Source organism: Alligator mississippiensis, chromosome 7 (assembly GCF_030867095.1).
Source record: "Alligator mississippiensis isolate rAllMis1 chromosome 7, rAllMis1, whole genome shotgun sequence".
NCBI classification, from domain to species: Eukaryota; Metazoa; Chordata; order Crocodylia; family Alligatoridae; genus Alligator; species Alligator mississippiensis.
In genome coordinates, this window is record NC_081830.1 from 33,132,646 (window position 1) to 33,148,191 (window position 15,546).

A 15,546-nucleotide genomic window follows, 5' to 3' on the forward strand; every position below is an offset into this window, starting at 1 on the left:
GCGCAGTTCAGACCTCAGTGTGAACACAACCATCTTCCCTATTGCTTGTGCAGAGCTGCGACCGCATCAAGCAATCCGCCTCCGGTACAAAGCGCCGTGTGTTCATCGTGGAGACCATGGGGGGTTACTGTGGGTACCTGTCTACCGTGACTGGCATTGCCGTGGGAGCGGATGCCGCCTACGTATACGAGGAGCCCTTCACCATTCATGACCTAAAGGTGAGGGGAAGGAGTGGTCCTCAGGTGTGCCACAGGCCTGGGCTGAGGTAGGGGAACTGTTTGTGTCTCTGTGTAGTACAGTGATTAACTCCATGTGTGTGTAAGGTGATTAGAGAGATGGTTTTGCTTGGCATTCACTTATTGCCTGAGGCCTCTCCTGTAGCACAGGGATGGCCAACTTCAGCACACATGCCATAAGTGACGCAGGCAACACCTGTGCCACACAGCAGATGTAGAAGGGATCAGGCACCATAGAAGTAGATAGGACAGGGGGCAGAAAGCAGAGCAACAGATTGGGCAGGGAGTGCAGGGCAGGGAGCAGAAAACAGCAGCAGCTTGGACTGGTGCTTGAACAGGCTGCTGTTGTGCCTGCTACCATGAGGATCATGTCGCTCTGACTACAGTGCATTTAAGCTCTGGGTCCCTTTTCTGGAGTGGGCAAAGGGACTCAAAAGCAGCAGAAGTCATCTGAGAAGCTGAGGAAACGATACTTCAGCCAAATTAGAATTATACTCCCACCAGGGAAGAGCCTAAGGAGAAAGGCAATGGGGAGGTGGGGAAATGGCAGATATCCTCTATCCGGTCATTTCTGTGCTGCCCTGGTCCTGGTCCTATGCTGGCCACGTGCTCACAAAGATGCACCCTCAGAGGCCTGTGGTTATGCCTGGTCTGTGCAGCCTCCCCTCCCTGACAGCATATAGCAGCTATTGGTTGCCAGGCCCTGATGGGAGAAGGGGTGGGTTCTGCTCATAGGATAAGGGTAGAGCATGGTTTGTGTTGAGCAGGTTGCTCTCCTGGTGGAGTGAAGCCAGTGTGGAGGGGAGGGGAGACAAGAGTGAGCACTCATGGGCATGGGTGGGTGGGGGGGACAGTGCAGAGTGCAGTTACAAGCCCACCCATGTCTGTCTTCTAGGCCAATGTTGAGCACTTGACTGACAAAATGAAGACTGATATTCAGAGAGGCCTGGTGCTCCGGTGAGTCAGCCTGGGGGGCCTTTTGTCTGCCCCAGTGTCTGGAGGTCAGAGGGCCATGAAACAGAAATAAGGTCTTAACCCATAGCACAGCAGACAACCAGACTGCATGAACTGGGGCAGCAAACCTACCTGCATCCATGGCAGAATTGCTGGCCCAGGAACGTTTATTAATTTTCTACTGACAAGCTACAGACTTTTTACTGACAACCAAACTTTTTTACTGACATGTTTTATGTCATGTAAACTTAGCACTTCTGCAGGTCCTTGGACAGCAGTAACAAAGTTAAAGGTTTAACATCACCTTTCTAAATCTGACTTGAACCCCCACACAACTGAGAAAATGAATTTTAACTGCGTGTTCTAACACAGGGGCGGGCAACTATTTTGGGCAAAGGGCTGCTTACTGAGTTTTGGCAAGCCATCAAGGGCTGCATGACAGGCAGCCCAGGGCAGATACATATTTATTTTCTAAATTTTTTAGGGGCCCCACAGGCTGGATAGAATGGCCTGGCGGGCCACATTTTGCTCACCCCTGTTCTAACATGAACAAACCTCCCCACTTGCAAGCAGCATTCAAGTAAAACAGGACTTATTACAAGAGGGGAAAGGGATAAACACACAACTTAAAACAAACCTCAACCATTAAGCATTAAGTGAACCTCAAACAGTTAATAACTTCAGTCACTAGCAAAGCAACCCAGGGGAGCTAGCACCTAGCCCAGTCCATTGGGAAGGGAGACTCACCCAGGGCCAGCTGCAGATTGAAGTTCTCATCCTCCACTTGCAGCCTGCTGTTGCACTCAAAATCACCACAGAAAGGCACGCAGGTTCAAGCTCTAAGCAGTGGCGCAGAAACCAGTTCTTACTGCAGTTTGGATTGAACTGTAAAGAGTGCCAATGAAACAGTTCTGAGGCCCAGGTTGCTGACTGGTCTCCTTGTGGAGCTAGTGACACCCCACGTGCCCCCTGTGCAGGACCTGCTCTTCTGAGGGGGTTGCTTTCAGCTGCTCTAGGGGCTAACTGGGAACTCTTGATTCCAGCTTTAAATCTATATTTTATTTCCCAGCCTGGCAGGTGTAAGCAAAGTTGAACTCCGGGAGGCCAAAGAGGTTAGAGCTGTGAGCAGCAAACACTGTAGTAAACTGAGGTTCAGGTTGGGAAAGCACAAGCCAATGCTTTTAAGGAGAAAGTGTGACAGGCAGAAATCCAGGGGAAAGAGGAGCTGCCAGTACAGAGTGTCATGTGAGGCTTAGGGGTGACAGCGAAAGTGAGGTAGCTACACAGCGTGCCATGGCAGAGATCAGAGAGGTACCTGTGTCCCCAGTATGTGGCTGGAGAGACCACAGCTGCCTCAGCTCCCTGCTGTTTCCTCATTGCCATAGCCAGCCTGGTGGAGGATGTTTTGCCCCGCAACCACTCCCCCCAGCACAGCAGGCTGAACCGTCCACCCAAAACCCCTCTAACGGACTCTCCCTTTCCTCCTCCCTCTCCCCCCCCCAGCAACGAGAAGTGCCATGAGCACTACACTACTGAGTTCCTCTACAACCTGTACTCTTCCGAAGGCAAAGGGATCTTTGACTGCAGGATCAATGTCCTTGGGCACCTGCAGCAGGTACGTGGGGGTGGCAGTGGTGTTGGGAGAGCTCTGTTCATATGGGCACAGGATGGGAGATGGATGAGAGCTTGGGGCGGGGGAGAGGCCAAGGAGCTGCTTCTCTCCTTTCCCAGCCTTCCTGCCCCTGTAGCAGTGCAGAGGCACTGTCTTTCCCTGCACAGTCTTGCTGGAGGTTTCTCTCAGGCAGCTCCTACCCTGGGAGCAAGGAGCTCCCTCTGTCCCAGCTGGGTGGAAAGACAGCCAGGTTGAGGGCACTCAGCCTGCTGCCTGAGCTCCACAGCCTGGAGTGGATGGGGTACCTCTGCCTCACGAACCCAACACCCACAGTCTCTGAGTTGGGCCTGGCACTAATTCTGTGTCCCTCAGTTATGGTCTTCGTTTGCAGGGAGGTGCCCCCACCCCTTTTGACCGGAACTACAGCACCAAGCTGGGGGTGAAGGCAGTGCTGTGGATGTCAGAAAAGCTGCAAGAAGTCTATCGCAAGGGTAGGCAAAAGGGTTCCTGGCTTGGACAGCAGCACTGAGCCTCTGGGGAATGGGAGTGGCAGCTGCTATGTGGAATGGGGCAGGCCCCAGTGCTGGGGGTCAGAGAAGACCTCACTGAGCCTGAGCCCTGGCTATGTGGACATTCACTGTAGGCAGATGGTCATCTCCCTTGTGCCAGGGGTTAGCCTTAGGCTGGATGGGAACAATGTCATAGACAGCAGGGGATGGCCTTGCAGCCTGGATGACTTCAGTTCCTGCCCCTGTCCCAGAGGGTTCACATGATTTCTGTAGGCTCCAGCTGGCAGCCTGCTTTTCTCACAGTAGATTGGAGTGGCTCGGCCTGGGGGTGGTGGTGAAACGGGCTTTCTCCTGTGCCCCCAGGGGCAGGAAGCCCCTTGCCAGTGCAGGGTGAGTTGGCCCTCCACACTGGGGTCAGATGCCACCTGACAACTGCAGTCAGTAACATCCAGCCTGTGCCCTCACAGGACGCATATTTGCCAACGCCGGGGACACCGCTTGCGTGATTGGGCTCAGGAAGAAGGCGGTGGCCTTCAGCCCTGTAACGGAGCTCAAGAAGGTCACTGACTTCGAGTGAGTACTAGCCTGGGGTGCAGGGAGTGTCTGTGTGATGCCCATCCCCTTCTGCCCAGCCATCCATGAGGTGTCTTTCAGGCCTGAGTCCCAGGCAGTGCTCTTGGAAGGGGCTGGAGATAAGCTGGCAGTGCTGGTCTCTTGGTGCAGTCATGCATGAGGGCACAAGCCCACAGGTGGTCATAGATCTAAGCATGCAGTTACTGCCACCCTAGTGTCTAGGCCAGCCTTGCTGCACTACAGAGCTGCCCCCACAGGTGAGAATAAGGGCATGATCTGCTTCCAATCCCGTTGGAGCCCAGCTCCCCTGGTGGCTTCTGAAAACTTGCCTTTCCCCCACAGTTCTCATGTATTTTAGTTGATCATGTGGATGTTCTCAGGCCTGGCGGTTTCAATTCACTGTGAAGCCAAGCAGGCACCATGAGTTTGTCTGGGCTCAGTTAATGGCTGCCGTGAGGCAGGCTGGCCAGGCCTAATGCGTGACACTCTCTCTCGCAGGCACCGGCTGCCACAGGAGCAGTGGTGGCTGAACCTGCGCCTGATGCTGAAGATGCTGGCCAACTACCAGATCAGCCTGACCGAGTATATCTCTGGGAAGATGGAGCACGTCACCCGGCGCACCCTCAGCATTGAGAAGGGGTTCTAGAGCTGCCCACCCAGCCACGAGAGCTGTGTAGTGCCCCCTTCCCCTAGCCCCTCCAATGCCTTCGAGTGCAATGCTAGCTGAATGCCAGTCCCTGGGTACCACAAGTGGGGGCTTCTGGATGCTCAAACCAAGCCTGGTGCCACCGTGAGCTAGTGGTGGCAGCGACAGACTTCCTGGGTCCAGGGAAATTTCAGCCCTCTTCCAAGAGGAGCTGACATTCCCCTCTTGTTCATGCTGCCTGTGGGATGGCCCCATGACCTGTCCCTTCCCCCAATAGCTGCTGGGAACCTGGGCTCAAGGGATAGCTGCCTGCCAGCCAAGTCCTGTGTTTTCAGTGACTTGTGATATGGGGCCTGGCTGAAGGTGCCTTGGAAGGGCCTGATTCTCAGACAGCTCGGAGGAGCCATGTTCTGTTGCAAAGCAGGCCCCTTTTGGGTGTCTCCAGCTCCAATTCCAGAATCACAGGTCCCATCGGAGTTGCAGGGAGGTTGGGGAGTGGTTCTCTTGGTCCCATCTGGGCAGGGCAGAGCCTCTGTCTTGCACCCTATCATTTTATTCTTCCTATTTAATGGTTTCAGTGCCTGGATTCAGTATCTAGCGACACAGTTATGTGGACAAATGTCCTGATTTTAGTTCCTTTGCCCCCAGTGAACTTGAAGCATAGAAAGATACAGAGTTGAGGACAGGGTGCTGGTAGGGGCATTTCCCAGGGGCTCACTACTGCCACCACTTGATCACTCAATAAAGTTTCCTTCTGTTCTTCCCAGTGTGGCATGCACGTGTCACCTGCATGTTGCCTCCCAGCCCCTCTTCTGCTGGGACACTGCCAAACTGCATCACCCAGGATGCTGGGATAATGAGCACTACCCCCTAGAACAGCATCCAGGAAGCCCTTGGGAGATGCACTTGGCTTCGCTTGCTGCCTGCATGCTTGAGGTGGCCTCTTGTTTTGGCCCTTTGCACAAACAGAGGGGCCTGGCTCCATCCAGCCACTTGAAGATGTTGTTTCTCCTGAGCCACCAAAGTGGCATGACAGCTCTTGTCTTCGTGTAGTCGCTGCTGCCACGTCTGCAAGCTGGCAACCCCTATGTCTCAGCAAAACCGTAGCTGGTTGTGCCGTGTCCAAGTGCTCTGTGAAATCTGTGTCTTGTACTGTCTGTGGCACTGCTCCTGTCTCCTAGAGATAAAACCCGCTGAACCCAAATCCGTGTCTCTGGGAAATGGTGATTGCGCCCTTTGCTTGAGGGGCAAGGCATCTGCCCACACAGGCCAGGGGCAGCTGTCAGGGCAGGGGCTGAGTGCCATGCTGGTAACTGACTTTTCCATGTTGATGAAGGGGGGAGGAGGGGACAAGAAGAACTGGGTGTCATTGAGGTGGGCAAGCTACTTCAGGAGAATGCCTAGAAAGTAGTGAAGTATAAATCCCAGGCAAAGGTGTGCAACTTGGATAAGGCTCAGTGCTGCAGCCAGAGGCTGGGAGACCACACTGCCCCTCACCTCACCTCTGGCAGCTGCTTGTCCCTATCCACCCACTTTAAGTCCCTTTTGCAGCACTCCCTGAGTTCAGGGGGAAGGGGGATGCTGCCCCAGCTGTCGTGGCAGGAGGGGAGAAATGAGATCTGCCAGGCAAATGTAGCTGGGGCAGAAAAGAACACAAGGCCTCATGGTGATGGGGAGGAAGACCTCCAGGCCTGAGTACAGGGACAGCTACAGCCTCCTAGGAGCAACCAAGCTAACACTTGGAACACAGGGTGAGGTCAGTGAAATTCATGCAGGAGGCAATGAGAAATAGCAGCTAGTTGCTGCAGCTTCAGCTGTGGGGTGGAAGGGGGGAAGTTCAAGGATGTGACCCTAAAAATATATGACTGTCTCACCTGGTCTAGAGGGAGAGAAATTATGGAGGGCAGTGCCAGGCCTCCTTGGAGATGTAAGATGGGATTAAGTGAGCACGGAGGCTGTACATGCCTGCACTCAGTGTTTTGGAAACCCAGTGACGTCCCATGGGAAGTGATGCTGCCATCTCACCCAGGCATGGACTTCACACTGTTTTCTAGCTTGTGCGATTCTGTGTGTAGGGAGCAGCTGGAGCTACTATCAGAGAAAAAAGCAATGCTTGGGTTCCCCTAGCTTGGAACAAGCCCAGCTGCAGAAGCAAAGCTCCTGCTTGCCTTGCACCCCCTGGTAGTGAAATAAAACGGAGAAGAAACCCCCAAGACCTGATGCTGATGCAGGAGTGTTTCTGGGTCACATCAGTCACAGACACATCTGGGAAATGGGGGGCCTCGTCCCAGCTCTGCCACTGAGCAGCTTACAGCCCTGGCAAGTCCCCCCTTGCCTCTTGTCTCGCTTCTCACCGTGTATTGTCAGTCTGTCCGTCCGTCAACAGAAGATGGAAAAAGTATGCAAAAAATGCATCGTGACAAAAAGACTGGCCAGGACCAGCTGCCGCCTCCTCTCCCCACTGCCCCCAGCCATAGAAAAGGAAAGTACAACTTGATATGGAAACTCAGCAGCCACCTGTCCCAGGAGTACTGCTGTGACCTGAAAAGTGATGGGACCCTCATGCACTGGGCCCTCATCATGGATAGTCTTTGTGGGAGGGGTGCAGAAGCCAGGCTGATGGGCAGCCATATACAGGGCTGAGCTAGACAGTGGTACCCCAGCCACCCTCCAGTCCCCAAAGAGCCATCCAGGTAGCGCCATGGCTAGAAGGCCGGTGCTAGCCCCCTGGTAGTTGCAGAGGTGGGCTGCAAGGGTGGCTATATCGGGAGGCTGAGGAAGTCGACGGACACCTACTCTGCAGCGTACCCCCGGTGCCAGGGGAGCCATGCAGAGACACAGGGCGCTTCAGCAGATGCTGCCACACAGGAAGCAGCAGTGCTGCCTTAAGGCTTCACTCAGAGGTAGACATAATTAACACATTTCCCATTACAATTTTATATCCTGTAAAACACATCCCCATGCTCAGAGGACCAGGTGCCTCCAGGGGGGCCACAGCTGAGAGCCTTGAGGATCATGATGGAGCATCAGCCTATTTCACACTAACATCCACCTCCACTCAACCACCCAGGCTTGTCCCTGCATGGGCGTCACAGCTGCTGAGCTCAGACCTGTGAGTTCCTAACTCTGCTTGACAAGCACATGTGTGCACACTTCCTCTCACCTCCCCTGAGAGCCACAGCGACAGGCCGATGGATGACACAAGGCCTGTTTCAATGAGCATGCCGCCAGCTGCACATCTGCAAGTGCTTTGGGACGCCACTGGCGCACGCTGTTAGCAGGCTGGGTAAGGCCTAGCCAGGCGAACATGTCGGTCAGCACAGTTCCCTACTGCCAAACACGTGCAGGAAGCTGGTTGGCTGGGCTTCTACACGCCCCCCCCCTCCGGACTCCATGGTAGGAAAAATAACGGTTTCCACTAAATACTTCCCCTGCACTCTGCTGTGGAAACAATGGTTGTGCCCCAGAGCAGTAACACAGACTGGCTCTCTTGATATGATGCAGGTATCCCTACGAAGAGCTGGGGAACCTGTCTATCATACTTGATGTCTCAGTCCATCTATGCTGTGACAGCACATAGATCCTTCTTCCCCAGCTTCCCTGCTCCATGCCAGAGCAGGGTATCAGAGGCCCTAACAGGCAGCCCAGCCTCAGCTAATGGCCTCATTGGCCAGACCTGCCCAGGGGCTCTGACTGGCAGTCTACCAAGGTAGCTGACCAGCTAGCTGGCCACTGTCTGGGTCACTGATTTAGCTGCAGGGGAGAGCAGCCTCCTGTGGACTTCCACCCACGAGGGCAGATGGCAGGCCAGCTCTCAGCTCTTTGAGTCGCAGAGTGACGGGGCTGGAAGGGAGCTCCAGAGGTCACATCTGGTCCACCCCCCTGCCTCAGACAGGGTCAGCTTAGACAAACCAAATCTAAACTCTACATAAGACAGCTGTCAAACCTGACACAGCACAGACCCAACCCTGTCACAGGAAAAGCAGGAGGACCACGGCAGACAGTGTCCTGCTGCTATGAAATGTCAATATATGCTTGCGAGATCCCAGGTAGAGGGTCACACAGGGTAAAATTCCTTCCTGACCTAAAAAATGGCATCGGGCTGACCCTGAGCTGAGGGGCAAGACCCTCTAGCCAAGAACATCCAGCTTTGGTCCCCACAGGAACACGGGCACAGCCCAGTCACAGCCCCATCTTTGGCTGTAGCCAACATGCAGTGCCTCTGTGGGAGAGGTATGCCTCTCCAATCCTGTGCTCTCTGGTTTCCTGGCTCCTGACCCTACTGGACTCTGGCTTTTGGAAGCCCCCTTGGATCCAATAACTTGGTTTCTAACTGACTGTAACACCAGGCGGACCCTCACCCCTGCACTGGCATCTGACACCTGACCCTGGCCTTAGCCTGTGACTCTGCCCCTGGAATTCCCTGTGGATCTGCTAATTTGGTCTCTGATTCTTGTCCCCGGACTCAACCTTCAATTTGGCTTCTGGCACCCATTTAGCTCATCTCAGCAGCCATGCCCATTACCTTGGCCAGACCAGGCATAACCACTGCCATCCCCTCTTGAAGGTTAGTGACATCCTAATGCAGTGGTCTAGCTGATGTGGAGGCAGAACACCATCGTCACACAATGGAGTTTGACATCTGGTAACTCAGGAGCTGTTTGAGCCTGTACGAAAGGATGACAAGAGCAGCTCCATGGCAAGAGCAGAGTGAAAAGCAGTGGTGGCTCCCACTTGCATTCAGGAGGCTGCATCCCATCTCTGACTGATACCCCTTGTGTAGCCAGCCTACTGGGTGCTTGGAAGCTGTGCTCAAGGGCCTCACCCTATCTACTGCCACAGGAACATAGTGGAGCATTGGTAGAAAGGCTGGCAGAGACCAATCAAGGTGCATAGCCAGCAGCTGTCAAATGCCCAGCTGAGAGCAGGACCACGTTCTTTTTGTGTTTGGTCCCAGGCAGTTGCAGAGACACAGGCTTCAGCTACACTCAGCTCTTGGCTCTAGGTGTAGGCCATGAAGCTGCTCCATCTCCCTGCGGGAACAGACAAGGAATCCACTCACATTTCCCTCATCACCAGGGATCGCGGTTTTCTCTGGAAAAAGAAATATTCCCCAGTTGTAGGATTAAAAAAAGTAAACCCAAATCCATATTTTTATGCAATTAAAATGAGACACCACTATGTGTGTGTGTGTGTGTGTGTGTGTGTGTGTATTAGTAGTGTTTCATTTTAATCACAGAAAAATGTGGATGTGGGGTTACTTTTTTTAATCCAAAAATTGGGGATTTTTTTTTATCAAGGAAAACCAGGATCCCTGCTCATTACCCTTCCTTGCTTCTCTAAGCCAGAATCACATTTCCCTCCCTCCCCCCCAGAACAAATCAAAACTATTTCTGGCCAGTGGTAGAAAACCATCGCATCCCTTGGCGAGGCAAGAGACAGGATTGGCCTAAATGCACAATCCTATCTAAACTTAGCATTTGAATCACGTGAGTAGCGAGCCTGATGGTGTTAGTACCACCTCTCCTGGCTGCTGTGCTCCCGGGGTCAGAGTCACAGCTTGCCTTTTGGCAGATGCGTGCCCCCAGAGACCCAGCTTTTTAACAGCTTCCAAGTTCTGCGTGTGAAAATTTTCCTCCCAGATTTCAAGCTGGGATCTCATGCCAGACCCTGGTGGAACCAGCCAGGCCCTGGCTCCACAGCAGTGGAAATGGGTCTCAAAGGAGCTGACTGCCCCTTTTGCCTCTTTTGAGTAATGGCCACTGGGGCAGTCTCCAGCACTTGCCTTTTGGTTCCTATCAATTAGTTAAGAAAAGGCTGATTTAAGCCTTGTGCATCTTTCATCCTTTAGCCAACCACATGGCCAGCTTCAAACTGACGCTCATGAAGCTATTGTGAATGACGGGGTATTCTCTGCAGGATCTCTGGCCACCAGTCTCCAACAAAACCACCACGTCTGTCACTTTGCCTGCGTGAGCAGCTCTGTCTCAACCCCTTACCTGGGGTGGGCAAGTACTGCACATACCACAGTGTATGTCTGTGCCTAGCAGGGCCTGCTGTCTCATTCTCCCCATGACCTAAATTGCCACACACCTATCCCTGTGTGCAAAAGGGCCCAAGAAGGTGCCTCCCTGGTATTCCCATGGCTGCTGCTCCTTGCTAGGACATTCTCAGGGCTGCTGCCTGGTGTCCCTGGGCAAGCATTCAACTGAGCTGTTGATAAATGGGTGCAGCATTCAGGGAGCTGGAGAGAGGCCATGTTTGCTGAATTTGGTGCTCATGAATTTGGTATCTCTTTGAGACTTGTGCCTGGAGCAAGCAGAGAGGCTCCCTTCTACACAGGTTTCCTTTTGAGTCCGCCTTCCTCAAACACTGCCACAGGACATCAGGAGCTATGGGAATGGTGTAACTAGATGTTGGTCTGCATGGCTGGGGAACGCAGATGAGGAGCACTTAGGCCAAAGAAAAGCTGAGCCAGAAAGAGTGAAAATAAGTGCTACTGCATCACTGTAACACAGGGAAGATGGTCACCTCCTGTTCAGAGAGACCCCGGTTCCGTAACAAGCGTGGGGTGCAGGGTTGTATTCAGGTAGTGAGACTATACAACAGGGTATTCAGACAGCAAATGGACCATCCCCAACTATATCACCCTATCCCTTTCCCTTCCCAAACTGTTGTGCTGCCTTCCACTCCCTGCCCTGTGTCCCTGCCTAATCCATGGCTCTGCTTTCTGCTCCCTGCCCAGCTGCCTGCACGCCACGCACCAATGCTGTCTGTACCACTTGTGGCACACATGCTGTGGATTGCTTCTAGGGGGCTGATGCTTGGGGCACGAGTGACGGCTGTGGATGAATGATATGGCTGAAGCAAACAGAGGGAGAATCAGGGCTCATTGAAAATAATCCTGAAAGAGGGGAGGAAACAATTAAACCTGTAAACACTAAGGATGAAAGATGAAAAGCCGGGAGGAAGCTTGCAGCCGAGATGATGGAACAGCTGAAAAAATAAGGAGCTGTAAGCAGAAGACTGTTTTCCTGCTCCCTGTGGCAACAACCTCATGCTTAGTCTTTTTAATTTCTTCTCTCAGGACAGCTAAAATTCCTGGTGCCTGAGGGTCTACAAGGACTGCAGGAGCAAAGAGCAGCTCTTCATTCCCCTGGTGTTCAAAGGCATGATCTCTAGCAGCTGGCCAGCCTTCAGAGAAGCTCAGGGAGAGATGGGGCTCACAGGCCTTGGCAGCCCCGCTGCCTTGGAGAAGTGTGAGCCACTAAAGGGAGGAGAGAGCAAAACATTTTTAACGACAAAGAGAAGCTGCATAGAAGTGCCTGGCAGTTCTGTGGGAAGGCTTCCTCAAGGTATAAGGTAAATCCATCCAGTTAAAAATCTTGCTCTTTAGCCTGAGGTTAATGGTGGGTAATTACAATTGCCTTGGTAAATTGGGAACTGCTCTAGTATTAGGATCTAATTTGTTAACAGGACCTTACTCTTGGTCCCAGACCTCCTGTCCTGGCATGGAGACAGAATGCTTCGACTAGACTTGCACTGCCTCATCTCATGGCATAGATGCTGGGTGGGTCTCATAGTTAGCACAAGGATGCTCAGGTCAGGTCAGGTACATCTTCAGCCACCACTTGGAGAACTCTATTAGACACATCTATCTAGTAACGTGTCTAGATTTTACCCTGGTGCCTGTCAAAAGCAAGCACTCCAACTACCTCCTCTGTTCCCTGCATTCTGGACTGTGTGCAAGCTAAAGAAGTAAGGCTCAGCTGTAAGTTTGGTTGAAGTACAGTTAGTAGCTCTCTCAGCCTACAACCACCTGCAAGTGGCAGACCTGTATTTTCCCACCCAGTCTCTTGGGTTCCTCAAAGGTCTCACTGATCGATGTGCTTCTGTGTAGGCAAAAGACCTGGTGCCTCAGTGACTTGTAAAATCTGGCCCTTGCAGGCTTGTGATCACCACTTGGGCCCTTGGGCATATGCTTCTTGCTCTATTTGTTGATGAAAATGTGAGAAGCATTTCTGGTAGCAATCACGTCAGCAGGGAGGGTGGGCAAGATCCACACTGTCAGAGCAGACCCACCATAAACTACCCGTATCCTGATAAAGTCACCTTGAGGAATCCTTCAAAAGTTTTAGTGGAGGAAAATCCCAGGAATTGGATCACTCTGCCACTGCTCTTCCCACAGCTACATTCCCCCTGCACCGAAGCTTCTCTGCCTCTTGATGCTAAGAGGCTTCTCGCCTGTATTTTACCAAGATTAAGCCTTTCCGTTAGCCTCTCTAGCTCTTCATTGACGGAACAGACAGAACTAAATGCACAGTAGTTATAGCCCTGAGAGGTCTAATTGGATCCAAAAGTTGTGTAAAACTGTTTATGCGACTCTCAAGGGAAAGCCTCCATCTATGATGTGAGCCCATTTCCCTAGATTACAGGCTGCATCCATAAGGTTTTCCTCATGAGGTCTCCATAAACAGTATCTTCCGAGCTGCCACCTCCAGCTCAAGACAGACCTTCAACCAAGGACTGTACCTTTGTGGAGGCTTCAAATGATGCTGATTTTGGTCAGATGATCCTTCCATCTCTGTTTGCTGAGGCGACTCTTAAGACCCACCTCCAGGCACGTGTAGGCAGTACTTCAGAGCCACCCCCAAATAAGAACACATCTGGACAATCATGCAAAGGAGGAAAGGACATTACTTACCAATACCTGGAGTTCTTCTAGATGGGCATGTGTCGCCTGCCTTCCTTCCTCTTCCTCGGAGTCATGAGCTACAGGGGAGCTAGGGAGTCATAATTGACCATAAAATGAATATGAGCCACCAGTGTGATGCTACAGTTAGCAGAGCAAAAAAATACGCTGGCATGCATCAACCAATACATCTCAAGCAAAACTAAGGAAGTTATTCTCCTGCTTTAGTGGACATTGATGAGGCCACAGCTGGAGTAATACGTCTGGTTCTGGGCACCACACTTAAAGGATGTGAAGAAGCTTGAGGGTCCGAAGAGCCACTCGCATGATTAGAGGCCTGAATAGCAAGCCACATGAGGAATGACTGACAGATATGGGACTGTTCAGTCTAGAAAAGAGAACTTTGGGAGGATTTACAAATATATCAGGAGTGAGCACCAGGGGATAGGCAAACAACTATTCACCAAAGTGCCCCAGGGCAAAACCAGAAGCAAGTCATACACTCCTGAAAGTAGTTTTCAGACCAGATACAAGGACAATTTTTTTCAGTTTGTGTGACCAGACTCTGAATAGACTCCCAGCAGGGATGGTGCAGGCACCTACCCTGGAGATCTTCAAAGGGACATTGGACACACACCTTTGGGGTTGACTCCAGAAATCTTTCCTGCCTAGAGCAGGAGGACTGGACCCAATAATCTCAAGGGGTCCCTTCCAGACCTAAAGTTCTGTGAATCTGTAAATCAGTGTTTGAGATTAAACTGAAGAGCAGGAAGTGTGTGCCACCATTCAGCCCTTTGGCACAGGGCTGGGGCACCTGTTGTGGGGGCTAAGGCACAAGCCTCTGGATAAAGGTTTAGGGGCTGAGCAAACCCACAGGTGGGAATGCCTATGGGGACAGTACACCTTACATCTTAAAGAACTCCCATGTCTGGTAATAAGTAGGTAGATATGTTTCCAGTGTAGATATGGCTTATGGTGCGCCCCTGAAATGTAGCTTCTTCCTTCTGCCAGTCCAACCTCTAAACTACATCAGGTTACAACCGCCCTGACCTACCTCCTAACTGCACCATGCCCTCCTACACTGCAGTGTTTCTAAATCGCTGATTACTGAAAGACAGCTGCACCTTGACGTTAGAAGCGTATTGTGCTAGCAGCTGAGCACACATGAAGAAAGAGATTGTCACTGCCCCAATTTGCTGAGTTGTTGTTGTAGTTGTTGTGTTGGTCTAAGGACATAGGTAGGCAAGGTTCTTTGGGTAGATGTAACATATTTTATTGGACCAACTGAGTAGTTGGAAAAAAGTTCTTTGCAAGCATTCGGGCACAACCAACCTTATTCAGACACAGGGAGTCTCTGCTGTTCTAATCCTCAAAGGGAACTTACAAAATACCTTTCATAGATGAGCCCATGAACTTCACTTCATAAATCTACTGGATACAAAAAATCATGGACTCAATATAGACATTGGATTTGACACATTATAACCAGCCTGACATTTGATTCACCAGGTACCTGCCAGACCTGACCTTTTACACTTTTCTTTCCCCCCACTTCCTCCCCTCCCTTCCTTTTCTACCCTTTGTCTTCCTAATTTTCAGCTATTTACTTTTTCACAGACAGCCTCTTTTCTGCCTTGGAAAACTACTACAGTAGAGTCTCCCTTATGTAACTTTGGCTTCTTCCCAACCCCCCCCCCGCCCTTTGTTCCAACCTCCTTTCCCTTCTCTGCCTTTTGTTTTCCTAATTTCCACCTATTTATAGTCTCACTAACATCCTGTCTACATGTTTAGCTTCTTTCATTCCTTGGGAGTCTCAGAACAGCAGAGGTTCCCTATGCCTGAAGAAGGGTGATTGTACCTGAAAGTTTGCAAAGAGCTTTTTTTCTAATTACTCAGTTGGTCTAATAAAAGATATCACATCTACCCAAAGAACCTTGCCTATCACTGCTTCAAAGAACTCGCTCTAAATAGACCAGGCGATAGAAATTGAGAGGAAAGCTAAACTTGTCCAAGGCACACGCTACACGGAAAGCATCTTGTGAAACCATGCTAGCTGATTTGAATTACAGAATGGGCTGCTGCTTAGTGAGGCCCTTTCAGAGTATGCAGCATCTCTGGGAGACCCTGCATTTCAGTGTATTACCTGCCAAAGCAGCTGAATGGTAATCCAGCAGCAAAGCCAGGATGGGCTGGACAACCCTGGCATAGCTGAGGTCTTTTGCTGGCAACCTAATTATTTTTAATAAAAAATAAAGCCTTATTAACACCAGGATGAACAGAGGAGACAATTATTTCTTTATAAAGCAGCAGCAATTAGAAGAGTA

At 51.5% G+C, this 15,546-nt stretch overlaps 1 protein-coding gene and 1 long non-coding RNA gene across 3 annotated transcripts in view; one reads left to right on the forward strand and one right to left on the reverse strand.

The window, feature by feature from the left end:
• Positions 1–5,734, forward strand: part of PFKL (phosphofructokinase, liver type) — a 38,897-nt gene extending 33,163 nt beyond the window's left edge. For both annotated transcript variants that reach the window (XM_006272039.4, XM_059730790.1), the window contains 6 exons: positions 54–218; positions 1,132–1,193; positions 2,694–2,805; positions 3,194–3,293; positions 3,779–3,884; positions 4,383–5,734. In XM_006272039.4, coding sequence (XP_006272101.1) covers positions 54–218; positions 1,132–1,193; positions 2,694–2,805; positions 3,194–3,293; positions 3,779–3,884; positions 4,383–4,530 — 693 coding nt within the window. In that variant the 3' untranslated portion in view covers positions 4,531–5,734. The remainder of the gene's footprint in view (positions 1–53; positions 219–1,131; positions 1,194–2,693; positions 2,806–3,193; positions 3,294–3,778; positions 3,885–4,382) is intronic.
• On the reverse strand, positions 1,297–13,358 carry LOC132251400 (uncharacterized). The gene is made up of 2 exons (XR_009463418.1): positions 13,235–13,358; positions 1,297–2,075 (listed from the first exon to the last, which is right to left on the reverse strand). It is a non-coding gene; the product is annotated as an uncharacterized LOC132251400 (long non-coding RNA).
• Positions 13,359–15,546: the final 2,188 nt, after the last annotated feature.